Raw genomic sequence first — 20,411 nt, 5'->3', positions numbered from 1 at the left:
CTCTGCAGCAGGTGCAGCCTGAGGGCCCAGAAGACACTAGTAGCTGCTGGGCCATCTTGTCGCTAGATGTCCCCCGTGGTGTCAGGGTACCATAACAGCCCTGTCAGCACCCCAGCTTTAATGTGTGTTCGCGGGGATCCCCACCCAGCTCCAGAGATCACGTACCTCACCTCTAAATGAGGGAATTGGATTCAGTCACCCTCAGGACCCTTCTCCCATTACTCTGAAGAAGACTGGATTTTTCCTTCCATCTCTCCAGATATACACAAAATAGCCTGAGAGAAAAAAGCTTTTTCTGAATGAACTGGAGTACTTTCCTGTGATGTTTATTCCGTATACCCAGCAAGTGATCTGGAAGCCTCTGGTAGAGTCTAAACTGAACCCAACTCCAGTCAGAACCCAACATGGCAGTCAGAAGAACAGAAGTCAGGGTCTATGGGCAGAGCCCACAGCTCCGTTGTAAGTGTAGGAATGATTGTATGTCATGCTGGCACGACTTGGTAGGCAGCTCCCCTTTTTATCCCATGCTAGTTTTACTTCTAGATACAAGGATTTTTTAAAAATCAAATTATATTCATTCCAGAATGTCAGCAAATCAGACAAGTGGATTGTGTCTCATTTATTGTTAGTTATTTAACTGCTCACCATATAGTAAGAAATAAAACAGTAACTAATAGCAGTGCTCTCCTGTAGTTTGCATAAGTAAATAAGAAAATGGATGACTAAATATCTTCCCTACTGCCCAGCACTGTGTAGTTCACAGTAGGTGCACAATTAAACTTCCAATAACTGAACCCTATTCTCATTTACCAGGCCTTTGTCCATGTTTCTCTTCCATATATATCTATTTTTTATTTGGGGCTAATTCAAATAGCTACATTCTTTTTTTGTTTTCTTTCATCATCTTCTTTCACTGATTTATGTGATATTCATTGATTTCTGTCCTCAACATTTACTGAATGCATCCTATGGATCTAGTCCTGTGCTGAGCATTGGGGTTACAAAGGTGGAAAGAACCATGGTCATTACCCTCAAAGAACTCACAATCTAGAAGAGTAGAAGAGATGTTTGAACTAAGGAATACACTTTAGTGGAATAAGTGTATTGTGCTGTGTCCACCGAAGGAGGGAGTGACTTCTTTGTACCAGGGAAATCAGGAAGAGCCTCACTGAGAAGCAGGCCCTAAAAGAGAGGGTAATAGGAATGAGAAAGACATTCAAGGCAGGCAAACAAACAGACAAAGGCAAAGAGGCGTGGAAATACATGCCAAGACAAGGATATGAGAAGTAATTTAACATGACAGCAACACAGGACATGAGAATGGAAAAATGGGACATAGCCTGCAGAGACCAGCAGGGGCCAGATTCTGAAGAGTCTTATATACCAAGCTGAAGAGTTTGGACTTTGTCTGAAAACAGTGGGTACTGCAGAAATGACTTAGATAACATAGAGTCCCTGGTGATGTGCTGAAACAACAGTGATAAAGTTTGGACAGTTGGGGAGCTCTTAGATTCGGAAGTCTCCTTCCTCAAGAGAAGATCTGGTCCAATTCCCTGCCCTCCAGTAAGTCAGGAACATTTAAAAGTAAGTGACTAGATCCAGTTCTGTTGGTTTGGGCCTAAGGTCATTGGGAAAAAAAAAAAAACAAAACAAAATAGGAAGAGCTTTGAAATAAGTTAAAAAGAATGAAGCACAACTAGAAGTTAACTTTTGAATATAATAATATAGTGCATATTCAAGGGTATTTCATAAAAAGAAATCACAAACACACACCATTGTAACTCTATTGCATCCATCCCAAGGTGGGTGCTCAGGGTGGTCCATGAGGAACAGGGACAAAATAGAACATCTCTATTTACTTTGACCTTAAAAAGTAAGAACGAGTGAATGTTTTACTCATGTGGAACAGTAGGTTTTCATTCATTTGCTCCCTTGGTCCGAATGTTAGTTGGTAACAAGATGCTCTTAGACAGTGGGCTTTTTGCTGGTTTAATTCTAGTGTCTTACAATATGACTACTGTGTGTGTGTGTGTGTGTGTGTGTGTGTGTGTGTAACATCTAGTTTAACTAAACTTAGGTACAAAATGGGTCCAGTGTCATCAAAAGATTCTTATAAAGTAGCTACAGATCAAAGACAATATACCGTGAATCCAAGCAAACAAAAAAAAATGGCAGAGCTGGTACCTCTAGTACAGAGTCTTTGTCAACTCCACTATAAAGTTAAAACCAATAATGATTGTTTTCATCCAGTCTAACAGAAAAGGTAATCAAGATTCAGAACATTCAAGAACCTAAAAATAGTTAATCCAAAGATTCAACATCATCAAGAAGACTGAAGTACAGGCACACCTCGGAGATACTACTGGTTTGGCTTCAGACCACTGAAATAGAGCAAATATTACACTAAAGGAAGTCACATGAATTTTTGGGTTTCCCAGCATTTATAAAATTTATGTTTACGTTTTATCATAGACTATTAAGTATGCAATATATTATTTCTGAAAAATAATGTATATACCTTAATTTAAAAATACCATATCGCGGGGCGCCTGAGTGGCTCAGTGGGTTAAAGCCTTGGCCTTCAGCTCAGGTCATGATCCCAGGGTCCTGGGATCGAGACCCGCATCGGGCTCTCTGCTCAGCAGAGAGCCTGCTTCCTCCTCTCTCTCTCTCTCTCTGCCTGCCCCTCTGCCTACTTGTGATCTCTCTCTGTCAAATAAATAAATAAAATCTTTAAAAAAAAATAAATAAATAAAAAATAAAAATACCATATCGCTAAAGAATGCTAACCATCATCGGAGCTTTCAGTGAATTATAATTTTTCTGCTGGTCAAGGGTCTTACCTTGATGTTGATGGCTGCTGACTGATCGAGGTGCTGTTTGCTGGAGGCTGGGTTGGCTGTGACAGTTTGTTAAAATAAGACAAGAATGAAGTTTGCTGCACTGATTGACTCTTACTTTCATGAACAATTTCTCTATAATATGTGATGCTGTTTGATAAGCATTATACCTACAATAGAACTTCTTTCAAAATTGGAGCCAATCCTCTCTAACTTGCCACTGCTTTATTAACTTGGTTTATGTCATTCTAAATCCTTTGTGTCATTTCAACCATCTTCATGACATCTTCACCAGGAGTAGATTCCTTCTCAAGAGACCACTTCCATTGCTGATCCATGAGGAGTAATCGCTTATCTGTTCAAGTTTTGTCATGAGATTGTGGCAATTCAGTCACATCCTCAGGCTCCACTTGTAATTCTAGTTCTCGTGCTGTTTCTACCACATCTACAGTTACTTCCACTACTGAGATCTTGAACCCCTCACAGTCACCCATGAGGGTTTTGGAATCCACTTCTTAACTCCTGTTCATGTTGATATTTTGACTTCTTCCCATAAATCACAAATATTTTTCATGGCATCTAGAACACTGAATCCTTTCCAGAATGTTTTCAATTTACTTTCTCCATACCTGTGAGAAGAATTGTTATCTATGGCAGCTATAGCCTTACAAAACATATTTCTTAAATAATGAGACTTGGAAGTGGAAATGACACCTTGATCCATGGGCTGCAGGATGGATGTTGTATTAGCAGGCATGAAAACAACAATTCATCTTGTCCATCTCCATGAGGGCACTCAGGTGACCAGGTTCTGACCTTGTTCTGAAACAAGGTGGAACAGGGCCCCTTGAACTAGACCGGGTAGCACTATATTGAAACCATTATACATTCTTAAATGTGTATTAGGTTCTGTTTGATGTCAGGATGGGGAAAATTTCAGCCTGGATGGGCAGTTGTCAATGAGCAGTGATATTTTGAAAGGAGTCTGTTTTTCTGAGCAGTAGTTCTCAATAGAGCGTTTAAAATATTCAATAAACAGATGTAAACAGATGATATTCTGTCTTCCAGACTTTGATAGTCCATTCATGGAGCACAGGCAGAGTCAATTTAGCGTAATGCTTAAGGTCCCTAGGATTCTCAGGATGGTAAGCCAATGAGCACTGGCTTCATCTTCAAGTCATTAGCTGCATTGGCCCCTAACAAGAGACTCACTCTGTCCTTTGAAGCTTTGAAGCAGGGCACTGACTTCTCCTCTCTAGCTATGGAAGTCCTCCACGGCATCTTCTTCCAGTAGAAGGCTGTTCCATCTGCTTTAAAAATCTGTTGCTGGGTGTGGTCACCATCATGGTTTACCTCAGCTAGATCTTCTGGATAACTTCCGGCAGCTTCTATGGCAGCACTTGCTGCTTCACCTTGTAGTTCCTGTTATGGAGATGGCTTCTGTCCCTAAATCTCAAGAACCAACCTCTGCTGGCTTCACACTTCTCTTCTGCAGCTTCCTCACCCTTCTCTCAGTCTTCATAGAATTGAAGAGAGTTAGAGCCTTGCTCTGGATTAGTCTTTCACTTAAAGGAATGTTGTGGCTGGCTTGATCTTGTATCCAGACCCCTCAAACTTTCTCCATACCAGCACTAGGCTATGCTTACCATTCATGCGTTCACTGGAGTAGCACTTTTAGATTACTTCAAGAATTTTTCCTTTGCTAACTTGCCTAACTGTTGCAAGAGGCCTAGCTTCCAGCCTACCTCAGCTTTCACAACAAGCCTTCCACTGAGTTTAATTATTTCTAGCTTTTGATTTAAAGTGCTGGAACGCTTAGGAGCCCTTGTAGGGTTATTAATGGGCCTAATTTCAATACTGTCGTGTCTCATTGAACAGGGAAGCCTAAGAAAAGAAAAAGAGACAAGGGAACAGCTGCTGGAGCGGTCAGAACACACTCATTTACCAATTAAGTTCACCATCTTACGTGGGCACGGTTCATGGTGCCCCAAAACTATGACAATAGTAATATCAAAGTTCACTGATCACAAAGCGTCATAACAAATATAATAATGATGAAAACGCTTGAAATGTTAACAAGAATTACCAAAATGTGACACAGAGACATGAAGTAAACAAATGCTGTTGGAAAAAGGGCGCCAATAGACCTGCTTAATACCGGGTTGCCACAACCCTTCAATTTGTAAACATTCAGTTTATCTGGGAAGCCCAACAAAACCAAGTATGCCTGTGTGCATTTTTACCCATTAAACTTTGCACCAAATGCATGTTATTCTTCCCTGTGTTAGCTATTGATGGCAGCACACATATACAAGTTATTAATAAATATAAATACATCCGAAGAGCCTGCTCAGACATGTCGACAGAAAATGTGTATAATCAAAAAGACCCTCACAAGCCTGCTCTGGTGACGTGAACGCTGATTTTTAAGGCAGCGCAAACAAACTGATATTCTCCACTCCTTAGGTGTGTACCTGTGTCAGAGGGTAAGTAGTTTGAGAGGTGAGCTGACTTTGCCGAGTTCTCATGGATGGTAAATGACAGCTCCTTAATGTGAATCCTGGCTTTCCAGCGACTTGCAAGAATGGACAAGTCCATTCCCTGTTGAGACTTTATTTTCTCACCTCCACAATGAGACTTAGGAAAGCTTGGAAAGGAAGGTCCCTCCTAACATGGCATGACCCAGTGGGTTCCCAGGAATGCGTGATTAATGGAAGATGTCAGACTAGAAAAGCTGTTTAGGGAAACTGAGGCAGCTCGGTGAGGTGGAGAGCCAGAAAGGGAGGACAGTGGAACAGCTGATGTGGCCAGGCCGGAAGGAAGGTCATGGAGGCTTCAGGGAGAACAGGGTCAGGCTTTCACGGGAATCTGCTTGCTGGGGGTGGTTTAATTGGCTGTGGGCCCAACTGAGGTTCTAACAAAACCCTGCATAAAGACTAGTAGATGCTGGAAAGATCCCCAGTCAATCAGCATGAGTTAGCAGAAAACAGTTTAAGGATCTGTGTAAGTTGGGCAAGTAAAATCTATTTAAAGAATGAAATGCAAAGGAGTGATTTGCATAAACAAGAGGGGCACAGAGCAAGCAGAACTTTAAATCAGAGAAAAGGGAAAGTTACTTTTTGCCACCTGGATCCCAAGTGATCATACCATTCTCCTGAATACCAATTTCAGTAGTTCTTTTCAGTTAATAACTAAAAAGTTAAAGCTGCAACTCTTCCCCCTTCACCTTCTTTTATCCGCTCATGTAATGCGCATCAAATAGCAAATCTAACTTAATTCCTGACGTTCACCCTTTAAAGTCTTCAAAGAAAAGGAAGGTGCAGAGGAGGAGGCCAAGAGATAGGGCTGCAAGCTGAGGCAGGGCGGGTTCCCCCGGGGAAGAAACCCTGTGGGCTGACCAGACCAGCTAGAAAGGGCCAGCCCCTCCAGCCCTCTGTTCCTTGGCCGAATCCCTATCAAGGTCACGTGGCTCCGACTTCTCAGGCATCGCCCACACCTTCAGCAAAAGACATCAGTTCTTTATTCATCCAATAAGTAATGTATCAAGAGCTTAGTCTGTGCCCTGCATTCAGATTCCAGGGCAAACACCTGTTTCGGTGGAGGCGCTCTTCTGCCCCCTTAGAAATGAACGTCATTCAGCCAAGGCCATGCGGCGCCTGTCCTCATGGAGCACGTGGTCTGTCAGGGAAGAAGATGGTCCCTGTGGCGTGACACCGCTGAGGTGTTACGGAGGCAGGCCAGGGGAGCAGAGGGAGCGGGGATGGGGAATAGCACTTGGTGGGTGCTCCACGTGGGCACTGAGGGTCAGCAGGCGATTTTCAGGTGAACGGGATAAGTGGAAGGTTCCATGGAAAGGGAACAGCTCAGAGATACATGTAAGGATTGTGAGAGTGCCATGAAGATTCTGAAACAAGGTGGAACAGGGCCCCTTGAACTAGACCGGGTAGCACTATATTGAAACCATTATACATTCTTAAACGTGTATTAGGTTCTGTTTGACGTCAGGATGGGGAAAATTTCAGCCTGGATGGGCAGTTGAGAATGGCGGTTCAGAGAGATCAGATGCCTCTCCAAAGTCATACCGTCAGTTACCAGGGTCAAAACTGGGGACTGACTCCCTGCCCAGGGTGCTTTCCACCACACTCATCCCCCACATCCCCCGGACCCACACTTGAAGTTCATTTCTTATTTGCTTGATTCTGTTTCAAGGTGTCCTTGTCTCTCCAGTGGTTTCCTCTCTTGACCCCAGACCTGGTCCCTGTCCTTGGGAAGCAGTCAGGCAGATCTTCCTCCTCACTGGCGTCAGTAAAGGGCACCTCAGTCTGGCCCCGAGTGTGGGATTGGACTAATGCCAGTGTGTGTGATGCTCCCCTCCCCCCTTGGCACGATCACTCCCTCCTGGCAGTGTTCACTCAACCTAATTGCTTGTTTTGTACCCCAGCTGCCTGACATATGCCAAACCCATGTGTTGACTCACTTGTGTCAGAGACAGCGACACTCGAGCATTTCACATTGGCTCTGGGGAGCTCCAGCAAGCAAGTGGGGACTGTAATTCATAGCATTTACCACTCTAGCACTTAGCTTATTAAGTAGGTGCTCAGGTTGTTCATTCAAGTGAGTTTTAGTGACTGCAAGTATGTAACATCGTGGTGAAAGAAAGGACCTGGAGGTAAGAAGCCTTAGCTTGGTGCATCAGTTCAGCCAGTGAAAGTCTTGGCTGTATGACCTTGAGCAAGTTTTTTCCTCTCTGCATTTCAAGTCCTTGATCATTTTTTCACCCAACAGACACTCAGGGAGCAAGATCCCAGGCTTACCCTAGCCACTGAAGATGTGGTCCCAGTCCTTCTCTGGCTCGCACATACATGCAAATGTGTCAGTTCAGCTCTGTAAACGTGAATGGTAGAATACTATGACTGTCACGGCCAGGGAGAGATACTTGGAAGTATCTGGAGGAGCCTAGAGGAACGGCAATTAATTGTGCCAGGAAGAGTTGGTAACAGCCTTGCCGAGGTGATGATAGCTTAGATGGGAATCTGAGGACAAGGAGAAAATAATACCACACAACTCCATGATACCCAGACAGTGACCAAGGGAAAGCAAAACATGTCAGACACAGGACTGGTCATAAGGGGGTCATGTGAGCCAGCTGGGGAGCCACATGGGTGACCATGCTCTATCCCGCACATTTCCGGTTTCTCACCAAGGTGGTCTTCCAACATAGAATTTCATAGTCAGAGCACGAGCTATTTCTTAGCCTCATTGACCCTATATGTGGGGTCAGTGTTCCAGTGGTGCCCAGAAGCTGGCTTTTGTGCCTGCTCACAGGAGCTGAGAATGAAACATTCAGAAATTCTGCAAGCTGGTGTTTGAACACTACTGTTATTAAAAACTAATATATTATATGAAATTGAAAGTAAATTAATTATATTGAGAACAATCCAAACTCATCACTTAATCAGGGCTAATGATTTTACTATTACCTTTGCTCCTGAGTTTCTTAGGACTATTGTGTCTCTGTGGTGGAAATACTGTATAACATGAGGTCCTCCCATGCATCTCTTCCCAACTCTGGGTTCAGTAGTATCTCATTAAGAGTGTGAAATAAGTCACAGCAGAAGTATTTACACCACAGAAATAGGCAAATGCTACGAATTCAAGCTATTTTTCTTTTGAAAGCCGATTGTTAAATGTTTGCCAGTACACCACTGGTGGTATCCATTAAATAAACGGGAAAGCATTTGGAAGCCCAGAACCCCTACCTTTTCAAACCTCCCTGGACAAAAACACATAGCAGGAGACACATTTCCAAGGCCTCCGCAGAGCAGACTTCTCCCACCTCCTTTGTCCCAGAGAAGCTTTTATGTTAAGCTGGGTCTTCTGAAAAGCATGGTCAAACAGAAGGAGGATGGAAGTGTTTTTCTCCAGGACCTAATTCCTAAGCCAAATGCCGGTTTTGGCAAGAGGCCTCTGTGGTGTACAGGGGTACAAGGAGTCAAGTTAATCTTCCCCAGAACCCAAGCTATCTACAGGATCCTGGGCTAAAATTACATCTGCTCTGGCTTGCCCAAGCACAGGCTACATGATGCCAAATGGTGCTGATTTATTGTTTCCCAATTACCAGGAAATCCCCAAGGAGAAATAAATCGGAGGAGGCTGGCCCACATGTGTCTGAGGGGCAGCAGCTAGGGCAGCCCCCAAAAGGAACCCATCCCCAGAGGGCTGGTGGATTGTCCAGGCAGAATCTGAAGGCATATATGTCAGGAGAAGCCTGGATAGTCGCCAGCACCAGGAGATAAGATCTGTTAGTAATTCTCTGGAAGGACAAAGTTCCAGCAATAAGAAATTCAATTTTCCTCCATTAAAGAAAGCATCTCTCAGTACCAGCTGAATACAATTGATGGAATAAATCTTTCCCATTAGTGGAGAGATAATTTCACATAAGTGTACTGGGAGACCTTCAAAGCAGAACTGAGAGTCTTTGCCGAGCCTCCCTGCTTAACTTGTTTGTCGTGTAATTGCATTTAGACCAAGGGCCTCGGAAGGAAACCACTGACTGAATTAGCATTAACCAGATTGTGTGTAGTGAGGTGAGGTGAGGTGCGGTAGGGCGGGGTGGGGCGGGGCGGGGTGGGGCGGGGCGGGAGCAGGGGAGCTTGATGCATTGTGGGTAGTTGTTCCTGCCTTCAGAAAGGACAAGCTGACACTGAAGGGACCAGCTGCTTACAAGCCTGGTGTTAATTGCTTTTCTCATCAAACAGAGAAAAGTTTATCACTCTAGGAAGGTAGAGACCTAATAAAGCAGAGACTGAGTCCGAGATCTTTTTTTTATGAATGCCCACAGGTCTCATCAGCAGCTCTTCCCTAGGCCAGGAAACAAAGAGCCTTCTGAACCGAGGCAGGTGGAAAAAGTTGTCTGGATACTCGTGCCTTCATGTTTGCCTCAGATTTGTGTTGTCAGTGAGGGCCATCTTCCCAGTGCCCTGATGCCTTAGGATGCTGACAACTACTGAGTACATTGCCAGTGGTAAACAGACTGGTCTAGAATTGGACCCAGAGTTGTGAGCCCTGGATTCCAGGCCTGGCTCCACCACTACTCCGCTGTGTGGCTTGGGGGCAAGTAGCATAACCTCTGTGGACCTCAGTTTCCTCCTCTTCCACTACCTCTGTGCTCTTCCAGCTGGCTTTTCTCTGGCATCTCCTGAGACTAAGACTCCAGAGCTGTCTTCAGAATCACCCCAAACCTCTATTTCATCTAGAGAGATCTTGTTTTTATTTGTTTTCAACTTTGGGTCCTTATCAAATATCATCTGATAAAAAGCTTCCCTCTCTGATATATTTGAAAAACCATCATTCTAGATGACCTCTAATTGTCCCACGTACTCACTCAGTCCACCATTTTTTGAAACAATGGTGTAGTACTTGTTAGGCATTTCCGGGCACTGCAGAGAGAAGAAAAGGAAGAGCCCTTGGCCCTGCCCTCAAGGAGCTCATGATCTAGTGGATAGGAGAACAGTGTATGCCACGGTGGGATAGCAACATGTTTGTGTCAGACTTTGGAAGAAAGTGACTAGTGCCAATTAGGGCCATCAAGACAGGCTTCAGGGAAGAGGTGTCATTTGAAGCTGGGTCATGAAGGATGGGTGTTGGGGTGCAGGAGTGACACCTGCAGCGGTGGGGAGAACACTGCACAGACATGGAGGCCTAAGCTACATGTGCATGGCAGCTATGGGGAAAACAGAGGGTGTGTTGTCTGGAATACAGTGGGAAAGTGGGAGTAGGGATATCGGGAGATGCCAAAGCTTCCAGAACCCACTCTGGGGGGTGCTAGCCTCTGTCTTTCTGTTTCTAAAGCCCGATGAGAGGAATTGCTGTCTATCCTGTTCACTGTCTTGCTGTCTACCTCCAGTGACACTATTAGTGACAGTAATAACCACTGCCATTTATGTAGCTCACTCTGTACCAGGATGCCAAAACAGAGGCTCAGAGAGCCGTCACATGCTTGTGCAACTTTAGGGAGCTCACAAGTGGCAGAGCTGAGAGTCGAACCCGTGACTCCAGTGTCACGTGACTCCAGATTCTCATGCATGACTCCACCATGCAGCCCCAGCTTATCTCCTTGTGTTATAATGTAGCATCCTTAGAGAACGATCCCTTAGTAAGACACCTAAAAACATCTCCCAGAAATTTAAATTGGAGTACTATGAAAAAAAGAAGGTATTTACTCCTCTTGAGTGAAGACAATAAGCCCCTGGGTGCCAGATTATGTCCAAGCAGTCTGCCTTCCATCTTCTGACCTCCGGGACTTCCCTGGCAGCCTGGGGTTCCGAGCATGAAAAGTAGATCACGTGATCCTCTCTTCTCTACCCACAGGCATGCATGTGTCATTCGTGGTCAAGTGATGACATCAGACGGGACCCCGCTGGTTGGTGTGAATATCAGTTTTGTCAATAACCCTCTCTTTGGATATACAATCAGCAGGCAGGATGGCAGGTAAGAGACCTTTTGTGGACAGTGTTAGTGACAGTCCTGCTCTCGTGGTCTTACCACACAACTGCTGCTGGACTGACAATGTGGAAAGAGGATGGGACCTGAGTTCGGAGGCCCAGTTTTGTAACTCAGTAGGTGTAAGACCTTGTATCTGACTCTGGCCTAACTCCCTTTGGCTAAAAGTTAAGCAGTTTCTTCTCCTCTGGTTCTCAGAGTCTAAGTGTAGGATACCTTATACATATTCTCCTGCTCCATGGCTTATAACAAAAGATACTATCACATGGACCACTTTCTACAGACCGGATAACTCCAGAGATGTTAGCATTTCCTGCTGTGTGGTTTCCATGTGCAACCAGCTAGGTCTATGGATACCACTGGGTGATGACAGAACTCTGCCCTTTGGGTCCCTGTGAGAACCGTCAGTAGAGGGAGGTGAAGTTTCTTTAGTCCCTCCAGCTCTTCCATTTACTAGAACAATTGGACAATTCTTCTCACCTCTTGAGGCCTCAACTTTTTCACTGGTGAGTGGTCCTTATACTAGCATCTCCCAAATTTGGTTGTAAAGATTACATTCCGTGATAGAAGTGGAAGCACCTTGCATGTAGTAGGTGTTAAATAAATCTCACTTTCTGGTTCATTGCTCCATTGTCAAGGTCTGGCACAAGGTAAGGATGTAAGAAATATTAACCGTTTATTAAAATTACCAATTATTAAATGATGAGAAGGTGATGATTACAGTACAAGCCATGGGAATATTATGGAGAAAAGGGGAAGAGAAGGAGGAAAGTGGAATATTTAGGCTGTCAGTGGTGACAGGTCCTCGATTTTTAATAAAATCAGGTGGTGGCAGTCCATCTGGCTAAGTGTGGGCCCATAAGGTTGATTTTCACTCTGTGTTGGAAATTATGCTCCAGCCTGATTGATTTTAGCACCTCTTTAATCCAATATCAGATGTGAACATGTCCCGGCCGAGGTGATAATGAAGTAGAGGCTCATCTGTTTGTAGACATGTGTGCCTCTTAGCGCGGCAAGCTTGGCATGGGGAGCCCTCTCCCCCCTCTCCTCTCCCTGGGAATGGGAAGGGGCCCAGCTAGAAGGGGCTGGCATCCGGTCCCGGGAATAATCTGTGCAGCCCAGACCACAGCTCCCTGCCCCGCACATGTCCCATCCCAGGAAGCACGTCAGTATAGACGTTCACTACAGTGTGGGGGTCTGTCCTTCCCCATGCTCTGTCTTTACTGCCTTCCAGCTGGGGGCTGCCTGTTCTATGGAAATGGCAGATGTGAGCATCCTAGGCAACAGGTATTGTGGCTACATCATCACCTGCTGTGAAACAGTCCTCAAAAAGGAGCCGTGGGAACTGCTCTTTTTTTTTTTTTTTTTTTTTTTGCCATGAAACGTGCCCATCATTCACAAGAGATGGCAAACCGTCAGTCCTTTGCCCTGCTGTGCTGGGTCAGGATGGGTCTGTAAAACACCCCAGAGCCATGTAAGTTTGGTAGCCCTTGGGAAAAGCCCACTTTGTCCTCTCCAGGCTTGGATTCCTCCTGTGTGTGCTGACCCACTCTTTGGCCTCTTGATAGCATTGGTGGGGGGAGGCGGGGTGCTGGGAGGAATGTCAGCCGTGATTCGTGCATCCTCCTGCTAAACCATGTCAAAGAAACCAGAGTTGCTGACACTTCGAGCTTGAGTTTCAAAGCAGTTTTCAGCAGTGCTTCTTGGGGCTTGACTTTTCTTCCCAGCGTAGACACTGCATCATGTAGAGGAGAGTCATGACATCTTCTCCAGGGGTCTGAGGACCCCAGTTTGTTACATGTGCATGGGCACCATCTCACCCTTTTCCCTCCCACTCCCCCGACTCTCCACCTTTCGTACCTCTCACACCCCAGGAGAACCTGGAAGGCTGGAGGTGTTGTGGAGGGTGTTGTGCAGTGGGATGTTTAAGTCCGGGGAGCAGGTCTACCTCAGCTTTGTCTCCCTCACTTTCCAGAAGGGCACCATGCTCCCCTCCCTAGCCCAGCTCCCCCTTCACACATCCACCATACTGCAATACTAGGAATCCAGTCTTTTTTTTTTTTTTAAAGATTTTTATTTATTTATTTATTTGACAGACAGAGATCACAAGCAGGCAGAGAAGCAGGCAGAGAGAGAGAGAGGAGGAAGCAGGCTCCCTGTTGGCAGAGAGTCCGATGCGGGGCTCGATCCCAGGACCCTGAGATCATGACCCGAGCCGAAGGCAGAGGCTTTAATCCACTGAGCCACCCAGGCGCCCCTAGGAATCCAGTCTTAACCAAAGCCACAGAGGTCATTAAAAGAGATGAAAAATAGAAGTCATGAAGACAAATTTTGAAAGAATAGCAGACAAGAGAAGCAGTTCAGGCTCGTGGAACTGAAAAATGGGGTTATACGGAGCATGATGCCCTGGGAGTGGGGCCCCGGGCTTTTCCCATCCATTATCCCATCTATCTAATTAATAACTCTGCCAAGCAATTATGATCAGCAGCTTCATTTTACATGAGGAGATTGAGGCTCAGACAGGTGACATAAGTCACCTAAGGAGTAAGCGGCAGTGCTTGGACCAGTCTTCAGCTGTCTGGGCTTCATCTGAGAGCCAGGCCTTCCCTGTGGGGTCGGATTCACACCCATATCCACAACAGGGTTTCCCTCCAGATGATCAGGCCTGGCTCTTGGCAAGATCCCCTTACACCCAGCTCTTGGCAAGGCCAGCTACCCCCAGCTTGTTCACCGCCTCGAGAATCCGTCTCTTCAAGTTTGTCTTCACTTCCTCCCCACACTTGTCCTCTCGTGAAAGGAACTTTTAAGTCAGGCCAAAATTCTGTGTGATGGTTAAAAATGCTCTGTCAAAGTACAGATGCTGTTCAGTTCTGTGACAGGAAAGTTGTTCTCTGGGTATTTCCCCAAAACCACGGATATCCTCCTAGGGAGCCAAAACCTAAACTCTTGATTCAGCATAAACTCTGCCATTGCTTATTAAAGGATGGTGCTGTCCCACTTGCTTTACCCTAGTGTGGACCTCAAAAGGGCCGAGTGGTTTGAAAAGAAGGCAAAGTGAGTGGAAATCTTTAGCAAAGGACAGAAGAGTCAGGCTCTGGAGGCTAGAAACCCAAATCTGGGGGCATTGTCTACCAGGAGCAGGATTTGGCATTAGTCAGGGCAGTTGTGCTAAATCCCTAGAAGAGGGAAAAGCAGACTGGAGCAGTGAGCCCAACCCCACAAGGTCTATTTATCAGGGACAAAGGGGGAGGTTCTGTGTTAGTCTCTAAAACCAACTGCATGGATGAATGTTGGGGTGACCTAAAATAACAGCCAAAGTAAGAAGGAACCCAGGGTGTTTTGTGGACAGTGAGAAGGAATTGACAGCATCACTCATGCATTCATTCTGTGAACTATAACCATCGAGTACAGCACTAGGTTCTGGAAAGATGGAGGAATCATTGTGCCCAGGCTGGAGCATTAACACACAAGCCCCGTGCAGTGTAAGTGGGCCAGAAGGGGGAGAGTACACGGGGCCCTGGGAGCCCAAGGGAGGGAGCTGGAGTTCTGTCCGGCCAAGGAGTTAGCAGGAGCTCTCCCATCAAAAAAGTGAGATGAGGCCTTGAACCCTCATCCTGTGGATATTAAGGCAGGCGTGTGTTGTGGTGAGCTCTGGGTGTTGTTACATGTAAGTGATGAGTCACTAAATTCTGAGACTAGTATTACACTATATGTTAACTAACTAGCATTGAAATACAAATTTGGAAGAAAAATAATAAAACAATGGAAAAAATGAAAATTTTCATATCCTATGGCCCCTTGCTAGTGCTTCTATAGAAGGGAAGCATCAGACTGGGAGAGGGCCATGGCCAAAGCCTGGGGGGCTGGCTCCCAGGGACAGGGGCAGAGATCTCACATCAGCGGGCAGTTCCGGGCCCCCTTCCCCTTCCCTTCTCCACTCCTCAAGCACTGTCGTTCTAGTCGTGCTTGTCCATAACTTGCTTAGCCATTTTGGAACTCCAGAGGCCTACATTGACTCATCTGTCACAATCAGAGCTAAAATTGCCATAGGGTCATAGAATCTTAGTGACTTAAGTGTAATCCACTTGAAATTTAAGGAACAAAACAAATGAACAAAGAAAGAGAAAAAGAGCACCCCTGCAAACAAAAACTCTTAAATTGAGAGAACAAACATGGTTGTCAGAGGGGAGGGTGGGGGACAGAAACGGGTAAAATAAAGTGAATCAAGACTACGTTTGTCTTGGTGAGCCCTGAGTAACGTAAGGAATTGCTGAGGCATTATATTGCACACCTGAACCTAATGTAACACTGTATGTTAATTATACTTGAGTAAAAAAATTACTGCGTTTACACCTTTCCATTTTAGAGATGAGATAATAGAGGATCAGAGAGGCTGGTGGTGTACTCAAGATCCCACAGCAGCTCATGGCAAAAGCAGGACTAGGCTTAGGGCTCCTAATGCCAGGGTAGGACTTGTCCCACTTTGTCCTGCTGACATTTCCCTGGGCTTCAGCTCTAAGAAACCCTCAGTAGCAGGGGCACCAGAGCGGAAGCTTGTCAGCTGTCCTCCGTCCTGGCAAACGGCTCTCCATAGCCATGGTTATTCATGTGGGTTTTGGTAAAATCTCTATAATGAATCATTTATGGGAAAAACAAGCAATGCTTCCTGGAATCTCTGTTACAGTTTGTGGCTGTAGTGACATCTTTAGGTTTTACGGTCCCCTCAACAAGTGCGCAGACCTTTGGTATAATTTTTTTGCTCCTGTCTCCCCGCCCCCACCCCCGCCACTCCTCCTCCTCCTCATCTCCTATCTCCTGCTTTTCCTGCTCCCCGTTCTTTCCATCCCTGCCCTCCCAAACAGCTTTGACCTGGTCACAAATGGCGGTATCTCCATCATCCTCCGGTTCGAGCGGGCACCTTTCATCACACAGGAGCACACTCTCTGGCTGCCTTGGGACCGCTTCTTTGTCATGGAAACCATCATCATGCGACATGAAGAGAATGAGATCCCCAGCTGTGACCTGAGCAACTTCGCCCGCCCCAATCCTATCGTGTCTCCATCCCCGCTGACGTCCTTCGCCAGCTCCTGTGAGGAGAAAGGCCCCATCGTTCCAGAAATTCAGGTACCCAGCTTTCTTAACTGTATTTCTCCAGGCTTTTATTTCACTGGTGGGTGAGGAGGGTCTCAGAGCCGGGGGTGCGTGGAGAGCGATCCCATCAGCCACCATCCGAATCCAGCTACCAGGCCCCTCAGCAGCCGTGGTGTCAAGATGATGGCCTCCTCTCTTACACACTTACATCACACCAGCACTGGAAGGCGCCTGGCACAGCCCAGCATAGAGTGAATTCCTGCTGCCTTTCCAGTCTGCCATCCAGTTCCCTTTCACTTTCCTCTCCCCCAGCCTCCAATGTCCCCCTGTATCATTATTTCTCTCAAAAATACTTATGATAGTAGGGTCTACCAAGAGAAGTAGGAAAGAGGCGCACCGTAAGAAAGACTAAATGAGAAAATGTGCTTAGCACAATGCGTAGTGCTTAGCAAGTGCTTGAAAAATTCTAGCCAGTGTTATTATTATTGAGATTATGTTAAACACACTGCCTTCATGCCAGCCAAGGATTTATTTGGCTTAAATCTTGACACGTAAGCACTTTACTTAATTATCATTAAAAGGAAGTAGTTTGAAAAGATGCGTTTTAATCAAATGGAAACCAGGACAGATTCTTTGCCTAACGGAGCTGTGCAGAGTTAAATGTTTTCCGCCATCCCAGCCCGATTTCTACTGGGAGGAACGAAGGCCTGGGGAAGAGGAGAGACAGCAGGGAGGGGCCCAGCCTGGCTCTCTTGCCTAGCAAGAGCTCTGGCCGTGTGCGTGTTAATAGGTTGCCACCGCCTGTAGAGTGGGAGCGTATACACTATTGTGTGTAGGTCTCGCGCCCGGCCGAGCAGATGCATCTCCGTGCGTGTGTCCTGTTGCGTGGCTTCAGGCACCAGCCCACGAGAGGGACATACAACTATTTTGAAATTCTCAGTGCACCCACAGGTTGAAACCCTCACTCCTTTTCAGAGATGCAGGGCTTGTCTCCTGTCTCAACTACCAGGCTGACCTTTCTTTTGAAATGGTTGTCAGTGGAGACAGAGCTTGCTGGAGAGAAGTAATTTGTTACTCAACCCTGGTTCAGCTCCAGCCAGACATTTTCCCAGGAGCAGAGACTTTGGAACAAATGAGGTTAAAGGTCCCACCCTCTTCACTACGCTCCCTGGGCTGGGTGTCTGTGAGCCCAGCTGGGTCACAAACCTTGCTTATTAACAGATTCATGAAACACAAGAAAACAAGCTCCTGGGTTTCCCCAGCCCTGTCATTGGCCCGCCTTCGCAAGCACTGTGAGATGTACATTTTAAAGGGTACGTTGAAGATAAATATTTATGAGAGCATCAGGATGGCACTCCGAACCCTGACTGTGGTTCACCCGGGTACAGAGCGGCTTCGCCTAGAATTTTCAAGCTGATTTTTAGAAAGATTCCTTTGCTTTAGGCCCAGGCCCTAAAATTTCATGTGTTCAGAATGAGGTGGGGAGAAAGTTCACACCCATCTCTGATACGAAACGGACAGAGAGGAAAAGGCTTTCTTTGTGAAGGCCCAGTTTCTCCATGAACACGAGAAGAGAATGATCACTGTCCTTTTAATGGATACGTTAGCCTCAATTGATTTAACGTCCCCTTCTTGAAGCGGAGCCCAGAGCATCAAGCTGATAAAAGTTCTCTGCTCTTGCCATGTGCCTGAGCACCCTGGCATTGATTTTCAAGTCTCCATTTTGGAACTGAGCCCATTACACCCAGTAGATCGGGCGCCACCTTCCCCACCATTGTGTTCATCTAGCATCTAGAAGAACCGGGGCACGGAAACCCCATGCCGCCAGTTCAGCCTCTTTCCGTGGTTAGCTTTGGGGAAGAGGGGTATTGGCCACAGGTCCTTGGCAGGCCTTGCTCGCAACCCTGCATAATTGTTTAGCCAACCTCTCATGGTCTCTCTTCACTATCCTGAGAGGGATAGCTGTCAGAGGATCTTACTTTAGGAAAGTTTTGTGGGAGACACTGTCCTCCCTGCTGAGGCAACTGTGTGCATTAGTCTGAGGGAAAGGCCTTTCTTCCTTTTCCTGCCAGTTGCAGAACCAGCACCAGCACCAGTAAGGGCACCATCATCCCACTTACTGAGCCCTTGTTATGAGCTGGGCATTTTTCTGTATGTGGCTCTGCTCGGTCCTCACACCAAGGCAGAGAGGAAACTGAGATTCGGCAGCGTGAGTGATTTTACACACATTATCCTACATGTCCTTCTCAGTAATGCAACAGGGTGAGCAGCAGCATCCCCGCTGAATGGGGGAGAACCTGAGGCTCCCCGAGGCAGGGTCGTACCATGTGAAGTCAGCCCCGGAAACCAGGCCTTCTGCCTTTTGGTTCCCTCCTCCTCCCGCTCCTCTTCATACTCTGCCTCCCCGCTCCTCCCTCTCCTCTCTTTCCGAGTTCCTGCTCCTCCTCTCCCCTCCATCCTCCCTCTCTGCCTCCTCCTCTGCCTGTCGGTCACCCAGAGTGCTTGGGGCTTGCCGTCTCCCCTGCTCCCGTGAGTCCCTGACGGCTGCTTGCTGTGTCATCTGTCTGTCTAGGCTTTGCAGGAGGAGATCGCTATCTCGGGCTGCAAGATGAGGCTGAGCTACCTGAGCAGCCGCACCCCTGGCTACAAGTCTGTCCTGAGGATCAGCCTCACCCACCCAACCATCCCCTTCAACCTCATGAAGGTGCACCTCATGGTGGCGGTTGAGGGCCGCCTCTTCAGGAAGTGGTTTGCTGCAGCCCCGGACTTGTCCTATTATTTCATCTGGGATAAGACAGACGTCTACAACCAGAAGGTGTTCGGGCTATCAGAAGCTTTCGGTAAGCCTCTCGGCCACAGGACTCAGGGTCATCCCCAGGGAGAGAGTAACACTTGGGGGCATGGGACCGTTTCTCCACCTCCCTTGTTTCTTCTTCCTCCTTTCCTCTTCTTAGAAATACCTATGGCTTAGTTGGCCTTCCAGACTTTTCAGGAACTATGACCTCAAAGAATGTACTCAAAGACCTGAATGTAAAGAAGTTGATCATTTAAAAAAAGGGGGGGTGCTTAGAAAACCAAATGGGCCTTTGCAAAGTGCTGTTGTGGTATGTGACAGGCGAAAAGAGGCTTTGTGCCACAAAGGTAGAGCTGGCTGGGCATTGTCCTGCCCCCTCACAACCATCTGGCCTCAACGCACCCACTAGAAAATGTGGAAGTCTGGAGCTTCTGGGTTTCCTCAGTTTTTTGAGATGCAGGAGCTAAGATTCTTTCTTCCTCAGAATGTCTTGTTGGCCTCTGTACCTCATTCGCAATCAGAGAGATTCTGTGCTTGTTGTTGCTGTTTTTAAGATGAAGCAGAAAGTGACTGTAGCCTCGCCTGGGTTCCAGCCCCACCAAGACATCACCCTTCAGGGGCTGGCTGTGCTCATGCCAGCTTCCGTACAGAGCAGTGTCCCAGAAGGGGTTCAGAGCTGGACTGTTGGCCGACGTCCCCCCAGCAGGGCTGGTCGCCCAAGCACGGAGAGGATTAGCCCAAGGAATTCCTTCTCATCTTGAACCCTGCTCCAACTTCATTCTTTTGCTAGATTCCACAGAAGCAAAATGAGGAAGCAGAGGAGAAATCATGTTGTAAAAAGAAAGAGGAGAAGGGAGGGAAGGAAGAAAGGCAGGTAGTCACTGAGAGAATGTTTTTTCAACACCCCCTCTGGCCGGTGTTCTCCCTCGCACGGTTTAATATCCCATCTAATCCTCATTGCCACCCTCTGAGCCAGAGACTGTCCCCAGATTCTGCGAGAGGAAGCAGAGAAGTGAGGGGACTTCGGGAGGACAGATGAGAGAGGAACAGAGCTGGACCCATCATAGACCTCGCCCGTAGCTTCACATCCCACCCTACCTTGCAAGGGCATGGTGGGAGCAAAGATCCAGTCTCTTTGTTCATGCTCCCTTCTGTAACTCAAACTACTTCTGGAGTCTCTTCAA

The 20,411-nt window shown here is 46.7% G+C and overlaps 1 protein-coding gene across 9 annotated transcripts in view; it reads left to right on the top strand.

The window, feature by feature from the left end:
* The window catches only part of TENM4 (teneurin transmembrane protein 4), a 575,238-nt gene that overhangs the window by 490,161 nt on the left and 64,666 nt on the right, over nucleotides 1-20,411 (top strand). For all 9 annotated transcript variants that reach the window (XM_045071344.1, XM_045071343.1, XM_045071342.1 and 6 more), the window contains 3 exons: nucleotides 11,211-11,330; nucleotides 16,205-16,466; nucleotides 19,006-19,273. In XM_045071344.1, the coding sequence (XP_044927279.1) occupies nucleotides 11,211-11,330; nucleotides 16,205-16,466; nucleotides 19,006-19,273 (650 nt within the window). The remainder of the gene's footprint in view (nucleotides 1-11,210; nucleotides 11,331-16,204; nucleotides 16,467-19,005; nucleotides 19,274-20,411) is intronic.

The sequence above is a fragment of the Mustela putorius genome, unplaced genomic scaffold, assembly GCF_011764305.1.
Source record: "Mustela putorius furo isolate JIRA1106 unplaced genomic scaffold, ASM1176430v1.1 tig00003987_pilon_pilon_pilon, whole genome shotgun sequence".
Classification (NCBI taxonomy): Eukaryota; Metazoa; Chordata; class Mammalia; order Carnivora; family Mustelidae; genus Mustela; species Mustela putorius.
This window is presented reverse-complemented; position numbering and strand designations above follow the sequence as displayed.